Source organism: Populus euphratica, unplaced genomic scaffold (genome assembly GCF_000495115.2).
Source record: "Populus euphratica unplaced genomic scaffold, PopEup_1.0 scaffold1722.1, whole genome shotgun sequence".
NCBI classification, from domain to species: Eukaryota; Viridiplantae; Streptophyta; class Magnoliopsida; order Malpighiales; family Salicaceae; genus Populus; species Populus euphratica.
Genome location: NW_011501557.1, coordinates 24842 through 35340, shown reverse-complemented (window position 1 = coordinate 35340; position 10499 = coordinate 24842). Strand labels below are relative to the sequence as shown.

Here is a 10499-nt window from a genome sequence, read left to right as displayed (position 1 = left end):
GCATAAGAAAACACACGGATCTCATAGAGCCACCCAGAAGAGACTAGGAATCCAACTTCGAAATGATATTCTTTAAGATATTTCATTTTGAGAAATTATTCAATGCAATTGGATTCATAAATATATTATTTTTTAAAAATAAAAAATATTGTTTCTGAAAATATGTTATTTTTTCTTTGTATTTTCTATTTTAAAAATATAAAAATTCATTGTAAAATTATATTAGAGACAAGTTTATTTTTATGTGGCTTTTTTTTAACTAAATATATTTTTAGTTTTATTGTTATTGTTTGTATTACCATTATATAATAATTAAATATTATCTAATAAAACGTTGATATACCATCTTTTTAACAAACGACGAGGGAGGCTGCATGGAATATGAAATCTTTATATACAATGAGTCTCTCTTTGATGGTTTTGTGGATTCAAGGAATTGTATAGCCTACCTTTTCTCCGTTTCACACGCAAATGAATATGAGCACGTAAAATCTTTAGTCGGATACTTCCTCTCCAATTTCCCAATGATATTTATTATTATTTTTTGACTTACTAATCTTCCCGTTGACTAAGAGATAAAATGGAAGGGCACAAGTGGTCTCGTACAGACGATGGTATACTTTAAGTGTGGGCGTGTATTATATATATATATATAAAAGACAACCTAAGAAAGACCCCACATCATCCTTAAAGGTCAACTATATATATTTATGTATATATATATATATAGGACAACGTAAGAATGACCCCACATCATACTGAAAGGTCAACTATAATGATGCATAAAGCTCTCTCGAGGCAGCCTACTAACTCTTAAGGTGGATTGCAGACTAAGGAAGATGGCTACTGCACTCTCTGATATTTTGAGAGTCACATCTAGCTTACTTATGCTTATGCTACTAATGTTTTGCATGGGAGCAATTAACTTGGAGGCCCAAGTTGGGAGCCTTGCTCCTGATGAAGGTACATATACATATTTTTATTTGGTTCAGATGGGCAGATTCTTTCATGTTTAGAGGAAGACATACACATGAATGCCATCTTCTAGCAGGAGTTTTTTTATCTGCAAAATCCTCACTGCATCATACTCTTCGATAATGCAGTCATGAAATTTGATTGTATTGCCGGATTCTGTAACCATGTTAGTAATGGCATCATGCATTGATTTTTTTACAGAATTCTGTGTTTTTTGCAAACATTTCTTGGCAAGGCATTGTAGAAGCCACCAGCTAATCATCCCAGAATTAGAAGTTGAGATTTAATTTTGATTTATGCAGTGGAAGCTCTACTTGAAGTAGCAACACAACTGGGCAAAAAAGGCTGGAATCGCAATATGAAACTGTGCAATGATACAATTTTACCTCCAAAGCCAGATGCTGACAATAAAGTTGTTTGCAACTGCTCATTTCCTGGGGGTGTGTGCCGCGTTATTGCAATGTATATCTCTTCACTTACCACTCCATGCTTTTATTTTCAATTTTATTTTGAGGTCTGAAGGATTCTGATGGGGCCAGTTCAGGGAATGGAGGAATAGTTATGGTGTATAAAGTCTCTTCAGAAACCCCAATTCGATAGTTGAATTTTATATTAAGTAATTCAGATAAATTCATTAGCAGTAATATTATCTAAAAACAAGTATGATAAGGATCTCAAGGAAAACTTAATCATGCTGAAAATGTCGTGAATAGGAAAGAAAGGATCTCCGGCAAAGAAAATTGAGCATTTGTCAGAAGTTTAGGCTGAAGAAAAGAGTTTGATAAAACATAATATAAATTATATTTTAAGATCTCATGGTTTTAATTTTTAAGTTAAAATAATTATTTAATATAGTTGTACTGATTTATTAACCAAGTAAGTAATGATGAGTTTAAATCTTATTATTTTTTTATTCTATTTGATTAAAATTAAATATAAAGTTATGTAAATCTTGAATTTCAAGATGTCCACTTTAGATGTGTATTTAGAAAATGATACAAATCTTTCAAACTAAGTCAAAAATTTGGTTTTCTATTCCATTGGCTGTTGTAGTTATGCCTTATATTTTCTTGACATATGATTGTTGATTTGCAATGGTTGAAAGTTTTGAATTCTTACCTTGTATTGAGGAATTGATGGGTCCATGTGTTCTTGCAATGCAGATATCTCAAAAGGCAAGATCTTGATGGCAGTCTCCCAAAAGCTATCGAGAAACTACCACAACTCAAACATCTGTAAGCAGTGCTTCAAATTACTACATTTCTACAGATTGAGTACCGTGAATTTGCATCGTATGATTCGATTTTATTAGAACTCTATCTGCGCTGCAGAGATCTCTGGGCCAACTACCTGAGTGGCAATATACCATCTGAATGGGCTAATACCAAGCTGGAAACATTGTAAGAAAATACTGCATGCATGTTTTCTAGCCAAGGAATTGCTTACTCATAATTAATAGATTGTACAAACAACAGGTCTATCGGCGTGAATCACTTGACAGGAAAAATCCCTAGCTATCTGGGAAATATTACCACACTTAGATCATTGTATGCATTTTTCTACTAGTCAATTTCTTGTCTTTTAATTTTATATTTAAATCTGTTCAATTGTTTAGTCAGGAGTAATCCTGAGAGTTGGCATTTATGCAGGAACGTTCAGAACAATATGTTTTCTGGAACTGTTCCCCCTGAGCTTGGAGGCTTGGTTAACCTGGAGAATCTGTCAGTTCATTCAAGCTTTTGTATTAGAAATTAAGTCCTAACTGATTATTGAATGCTTTTTTTCTGCTTTTGTGATTGCAGAACTCTCAGTGCCAATAATCTCACTGGAGAGTTACCCCAGGCTCTCACTAATCTTACCGGATTGAAGGAACTGTAGGTTCTCATTTCACATGGTTATTGTGTATCATACTCATTAGTTGCAGTATTTGATATTACAGATGCATCTCTTTAGTCTCCAAGTTTCATGATTCTGTGTTTTCCGTTCGGCGAATGCAGAAGGCTTAGCAGCAATAACTTCACTGGAAGAATACCTGATTTTATTCAGAGCTGGAAACAACTTGATACATTGTATGTTCTAGTTTCTACCACAAGCTCCGAATCTCATCACTGAAGCAGAACCCTAATCCCCCTTTAATTTTGTATTAACAGAGAGATCCAAGCTGGTGGTTTCACTGGACCCATTCCTTCAAGCATCTCTCTCTTGACTAATCTAACTGATCTGTAAGATAGTTGTTTTAAGTTTATGGTCTCAGTTACAACTTTAATCCTGAACATCTCACATTTTTATGTTGCCTACTATTGAGCAGAAAAATAAGTAACTTACTTGGAGATGGTTCAGAGTTTCCCAACCTAGAAGCTATAGCAGGCATTAAGTATCTGTGAGTTATTCTTGCAGCTGATACTCTCATACCAGGATCAATTTAATTTACAACACAGTATATATTTAGCTTACATGAAATTAATGTATATTGCAGGATGTTGAGATGCTTCCTCTGTATATATTTAGCTTACATGAAATTAATGTATATTGCAGGATGTTGAGCAACTGCAACAGTATATATTTAGCTTACATGAAATTAATGTATATTGCAGGATGTTGAGATGCTTCCTCTGTATATATTTAGCTTACATGAAATTAATGTATATTGCAGGATGTTGAGCAACTGCAACTTGTCAGGACATTTTCCCATATATTTGACCAGAATGGCAAAGCTGAAAATTTTGTAATTTACTCTATCCCTTGTATATCATCCATTCTGTCATTCATCTACATGAAGATTGAAGCGTGAATCTCATGGAAACTTAGAGCTGCTGATTTTAGATTGAGGAGTGCAAGTTACTTTCATATTTATATGCTTATATATTGTTGATATTTCATCTTGCAAGTGCATGTTATAAACAATGGAAGTTAGCCATCCTACATGAAAGATCAAGGAATGAAAATCATTGTCATATGGGTTCGTAAACGAAAAAGAAAGGTTGCATTATGAAGACACGTTGTATAATTTATAAAAAATATTTTAAAATTTAAGAACAGTTAAATATGTATTAAAAATATAAAATTTATTACATGTATATGAGTTAGTAGATTATTTGTTCCTTTATTTTTAAACAATAAGATTTTTTTTTTAACAAATTTACTAAGAAACACTAAATTTTTTTAATTCTAGTATGTTTGATTTAGATAGATACAATATAAAATAAAATTTATTTTTATAAAAAAAATAAAATTAGGAATAGTTTTTTTTACAGGTTTTATGTCTCAAAGAGATCAAGATTTGATATTACTTATATGACAATACAATAATAGCTGAGATGATCAGGTTGAAAATTTATTTGTTTATTTATGAACAACATGGCAACATTTAACTAAATGTTTTCCTTGTTTTCCTGGAATTCAATTACATGATTTTGCAGTTGATTTATGTACAATGTTTATATGGGCTATTTTTTTTATTAGCATGTATTTTTAAAATATATTGGAAAAATTACATAATTTTAAAAACATTTGATGAAATAACATATTTTCTAACTTATTATTATTAGAAACGAGACATATATAAAAAATATATCAAATAAGCTGCATGTGAGGAGAGAGAAAAAAAATAAAAAGGCTTATGAGACATATTGAATCTTCAATTAATATTATATATACTATTATCTCAACAAGACAAATTCAATAATACTAATATAGGTTATCAACAATAACTCAAATGTGCCACACTTATCACTCAAAAGTGGTGGGTGATTCACTTGTTTTTGACAGCAAGTGTGACACATAAGGGTTATCGTTGGTATCTTTTAATGAAATCGATAATATTAGTGATGTTGTAATTAAATTTTTAATGTGCATCTAAGATTTTTTTATACTTAGATGAACCAGGGATTATTATTTATAAATAACTTTCAAAATGCATTATGAACCAGGGATCTCAGTTTTGGTCTTTAATTTATTTTTCTTACCTTCTTTTCGAAAACAGGGATCTCAGTTTCAACAGATTAAATGGTTCTCTTCCAACAAATTATGATGGCCTAAAAAGCTTGGAGAAAATGTAAGTGTACTATATTATATTACCTTCTGAAATTAATGTTTGCCATATGAAAGCATAATTATTAAACCTAAACCAGTCAGACAACTAGTCCAAGAAAATCCAGGACTCGGAGCATGACAGGGCCAAGATTCTAGTTGAACCATACAAGACTGTCAAACCTATTCAACCTGGCCAAACCCTGTCCAAGCCTGATCGGGTCAATATCTTGTGAAAAGAATGGAACAAAATTAATTTTTTAAAATAAAAATGTTGACCAGAGCTGATCCGATAGCTCAATCCTTTTTTCAAGTTATTCTCATGGTAGAGTACAGCCATTATGATGATAAACTTGTCCTCTAGACAGTCTTTTACAATGATAGCCTTAGACAAATGTTCAACCGAATGACAATTTTTACTTTCTGCATAGGTATCTTACAAGGAACATGCTTACAGGGCCCATCCCAGATTGGATCGACAAAAGAGATACTCGCTAGTATGTTAGTTTTTTTCTTAATTTCTGTATATAAATTATGATTTTTGAGAGTTTTGTTTGTAATATATTTTCTTTTTACTCAATTAGAATTATTTGATAATTTATTCATTAACTCCCCTGAAAGACAGAAATGATCAACTTCAGTTTGCCTTTATCTGAACATTGTCAACCCAAAAGCTTAATCATGAACTTCAGGTTTCCCTGATCCTATAACAGATGCGTGTCTGTAGGTTTAATAATATGTCCTAGTCTTTGAAGAGCTATACTGATGAGAAGCTGGAAATCAGATTATCCTTCCCAGTTTCCAGATAGTTTTCAGTACAGCTGTGCATGAATGATCAAACTATCTCCAAGGTTTCATTTAGTTATTGTCCTTGAATAGAATGGACAAATACAGTAGGGACAAAAATGTGTTTGGTTACAGTGACGAAGATGAAGATATAAAAATAAATTTGTATAGTTTTGGATTGAATTTTTATCTGTTAAAATCAGAAAAGACGTGAGGTGAGGACATGTCCTTTCTATCCCAACTGTCTTCATCTCTTCTGCATTGAGATAGCAACCCAAAGGTAACATGTGCATGCAATTTTCTAAAAAATTCAGAAATACTGGCTGAATGTCTAAGGAAGCTATCTTTGTGTGCAGCGAAATCGATCTTTCTTACAACAATTTTACTTCGGAAGCAAAATGTAGAGAAACACTGTAAGATTGATTTCATTTTCCTTGCCTTGCCTTTGATTTTGAAAGTCTGCTTCTTTTTACATCACCCTTCACTTCATAACCTACAAAACTTAACTCTTCTTGTCTTGCCAGAAATCTGTTCAAAAGTACTTGGGGAGGGAACTATTCGTAAGCTTCTACTTTGATAAATATCTAAAACATAGATCATTTTATTTTCTTCTTCTCTGTCATTTCTTTTACATTTTATTTTCTTCTTCTCTGTCATTTCTTTTAAATAAACTGATGATTCTATCTGGCCAATATTTCCAGGAAACCTGTTGAGTGCCTGAGTGCTTGTTCTGAAGGTACTCTTAAATTTGTAAAGCTATCCGCTTTTACATTTCACCTGGAAGTAGACAGAAAATGATGCAGGAACAACCTGTCAGCCCAGGCTATATATTTATTTCTATATTCGTTGGATCATAGCATCTCAGTCATAAACTCAATGGTCCTTTTGCGTGTGGCTACCCCATCATGCATCCGACCACTAGGATTTCCATCCCAAGAGGAAGATGATGCTCTGCATCAACCTCCTCTGGAAAGAAATCGAATTCAACTGGTGTAGGAATAAACAACCAGTTGATCCCAAAAGCTTAGACAAATGTTGACGGACAAACTTGTTCCTATATTCACTAGATAATAAATATAAAGGTCCTATTATGTGGGCATTTACATCGTGGGTCCCACCATGATTTCCACTCTAGGATGAAAAGGATGCTCCTGCATCACAAAATCTTAATTGTTTCTGTTCTGTTTGCTCCAATTTAGAATACGGTCTGATCCTAACATTTCTTGTGTTATAATTTGTTTAATCATATCAGTGACCATGACCATTTTTATTTCTATGAATAGAGCGATATTCAGTGCACATAAATTGTGGGGGACCAGAAGCCACCATTGGAAACACCATCTACGAAGCAGATAATGAGCCAGGAGGTGCAGCAAAATATGCGTCCAAAAGAGAGGACTGGCAAACAAGTAACACAGGACATATCTGGGATGTTCCTGCTTCATTGGATAACTACATAGCACAAAACAAGTCCATGCTCAGAATGGACAACTCTGTATTGTACACAAATGCGCGCCTCACTCCTTTGTCTCTCACATACCACGTTCCCTGTCTGGTAAATGGGAATTACAAAATCAAGCTGCACTTTGCAGAGATAGTAATGAGGGATAACAGATCCTACTACAGTCTAGGAAGACGGATATTTGATGTTTATATTCAGGTATCCATTAATTAAAAGATCATAGATTCATTCCTTATGCAATAGGTGACAGCTTAATTGAAGAATTATTCTCGCAGGACATTGTTGTGCTGAAGAATTTTGATATAGTGAAGGCAGCGGGAGGGGTGGATAAGGTATACATTCATAATTATACAGCACCTGTAACCAATGGAGCTTTAGAGATCCGCCTTCATTGGGCTGGGAAAGGAACAACAATGTCTCCCAAAAAAGGAATATATGGTCCTCTAATATCAGCCATTGATGTGGAATCTGGTAGGTTGACATATAATGGAATGACATAGTAATGAAGGAATAATTAGTACTGTGATCTGACAATACTTGCTCTTGCTGCAATTCTATTTCTGCCTAGACTTCAAGCCACCTGATAAAGGCAGGAGGAAGAGATTCATTGTCGCTGGAGCTGTGGTTTTGTCATCATTCCTCATTCTCATACTTCTTTCCACTCTTTGGTGGAAAGGTTATTTGGGTGGAAGGAAATCGAGGGATCGAGGTACAGTTGGTACATTTGTTTGATTTTGCGAATTCTAGTCAGGAATCCAGTCACTAAAATAACACGGCAATAAGCAATTTTCTGCATCTTATTTGCTGTATGTCTATCCATGAATGCATACATTTGTCAAAGAATAATCTCAATCCAAAGATTAAACTGCTTGGCGAAGCTAAAGGAATCGTTTTATATTACTCTCTAACAATGTTTTTTCAATGGGAATTATCAATCTCAATGCTGTTTACTTGGAGGACTGCTAAAACCATCTGTGTTCTTCCTTTGATGAATCATTCATGAAGAACGTCTAATTTATACATATCTCTTTGTTCCTTGGGCAGACCTTGTTGGGTTAGATCTGCTAACTGGTATCTTCACCTTCAGACAAATCAAAGCTGCAACGAATGACTTTGATCCAGCAAACAAACTTGGAGAAGGTGGTTTTGGCTGCGTCTACAAAGTATAGTACAGATTTTTGTTTTCGTCTAGCTATTTATTCACTATATTATTTCTTTTCTCTTATCAAATCAGCAACTTATTTTCTCTGTCTAAAATTATTCTCGTTGCAGGGAGTACTATCAGATGGCACTCAGATTGCGGTTAAGCAGCTTTCAGCGAAATCAAAACAGGGCAATCGGGAGTTTGTGAACGAAATAGGCATGATTTCTGCTTTGCAACACCCAAATCTTGTTAGATTGTATGGATGTTGCATTGAGGGGAAGCAATTGTTGCTGGTATATGAATACATGGAAAACAATAGCCTTGCGCATGTTTTGTTCGGTAGGCCTCTGATCACTTCCCCATAGTATCTTATATAAAGTAATGGGAAAGAAAACAAGTTCTTTTAATGGCATATAAATAGAATTAGTGAAGAAGAAATTGATGGGTTGGGTAATGCATGATGATTACAGGGACAAAGGAAATAAAGGCAACGAAGCTAGACTGGCGTACAAGGCAGAGGATATGTGTAAGTATAGCGAAAGGTCTGGTTTTCCTGCATGAGGAGTCGACACTCAAAATTGTTCATAGAGACATAAAAGGTACCAATATCCTTCTTGACAAGGACATGAACGCCAAGATATCTGATTTTGGAATGGCCAAGCTTGATGACGAGGACAACACCCACATTGACACCAGAGTTGCTGGAACAATGTGAGTTTCTGATATTAACACATGAAAAATCCTGAAACGATGACATTAACAAACTGTAAGGAAAACACACAAGTATTGTCATTTATCTAAGATAGCTTTAAGTCTTAAACAGTATGATGCTGTAACTGGGCTCAAGTGCCGATGGAAGGGGTTAGCTTCAAAATATGTGGTAGGCAGGCATCTAGGGTTCAAATCACACACCGCAGGGTTCTCATGGATCAGGGTTTCCCATCTATGGTTGTGTTCCTCTAAGACTAACCCTTGGAGAGGTTCTAGTGAATATGCATTATATGGTTACTAGATAGGGTAAGTTATGCCCTATCTAGTAACCATATAATGCTAAATGAATATACTATTCATATTATCATCCAGGGTTCGAAATCCTATCAAAAACAAAAACAAACAATAGACATTTAGCATTTTTTACATGTTTTAGAGAAGCAAACTAGAAAAATGTCCCTGAGTTATTCTTCTGTGCAGGGGATACATGGCACCGGAATATGCATTATATGGTTACTTAACTTACAAGGCAGATGTATACAGCTTTGGTGTTGTAGCATTGGAAATTGTTTCTGGGATGAACAACGTCAAATTTAGGAGGGATGAAAATTTTGTATGCCTTCTAGATAGGGTAAGTTATGCCCATTTAGTCTCTTAATTGTCTGTTCATGTTTACTCTTGGTCAGGTATATATCTATTTTTTTTTTGTTATTTCAGGTTCTATATTTACAAAAAAATGGGGACATAATGGAGATGGTTGATCCAAGATTGGGGTCTGAATTCAACAAGAAAGAAGTGGTTAGAATGATCAATGTAGCCCTGCTATGCACAAATCAGTCTCCAGCACTTAGACCTACAATGTCTACGGTAGTGAGCATGCTTGAAGGAAAAACTGATGTCGAGGAACTAGTCATGGTTCCAAGCACATTGGGTGATCCATCAGGGTTTTATACGTCCTTACATAATAAGTTTGCTCAACCTTCTGTCAATGGAAGTTTAACTGAAACTCAGTCCCTCGTGAAGTCATCGGAGGGACCATGGACTGCTTCTTCCTCTTCATCAGCCCGGGATCTTTATCCAATTAGTAAAAGCTGATGCCACGAACCACAAATTTTTTATCATGAAAAATCATGAATAAGAAACAGATTAAAACTAAAAAGTCACCAAAGTACTTTTTATAGTTAATGTTTCCTGGTATGAATAGTTAGTTACTCATTAATCAATACTTATTATTGCTAGTATATATATCTTGTAGTTAATGAAGTGATTATATGTAATATTGACTTTATTTATGTAAAAATATATATTTTTATTTATAATAATAATTATTTAAGTTTGATTAATGAAACTAGAGTAAATATAAAATTTTTAAAACATAAATACTTTATAAAT

The 10499-nt window shown here is 34.1% G+C and overlaps 1 protein-coding gene across 4 annotated transcripts; it reads left to right on the top strand.

Moving 5' to 3' along the window:
* The first annotated feature begins 806 nt into the window (after positions 1–806).
* LOC105118065 (probable leucine-rich repeat receptor-like serine/threonine-protein kinase At3g14840) lies at positions 807–10285 on the top strand. 4 transcript variants are annotated; one of them, XM_011015927.1, is made up of 24 exons: positions 807–963; positions 1278–1437; positions 2139–2210; positions 2307–2375; positions 2451–2522; positions 2625–2696; positions 2778–2849; positions 2973–3044; positions 3126–3197; positions 3284–3355; positions 3629–3700; positions 4958–5029; positions 5436–5501; positions 6147–6203; positions 6315–6350; positions 6492–6526; positions 7074–7450; positions 7528–7723; positions 7821–7961; positions 8297–8415; positions 8525–8735; positions 8867–9107; positions 9588–9738; positions 9825–10285. In XM_011015927.1, the coding sequence occupies exons 1-24, from the start codon at positions 840–842 to the stop codon at positions 10200–10202; spliced, it is 3009 nt and encodes a 1002-aa protein (XP_011014229.1). In that variant the 5' UTR covers positions 807–839; the 3' UTR covers positions 10203–10285. The 4 variants fall into 4 exon arrangements, with proteins under 4 accessions (XP_011014229.1, XP_011014227.1, XP_011014228.1 ...); XM_011015925.1 differs by having other exon boundaries at positions 8291–8415; XM_011015926.1 differs by having other exon boundaries at positions 7821–7967.
* Positions 10286–10499: the final 214 nt, after the last annotated feature.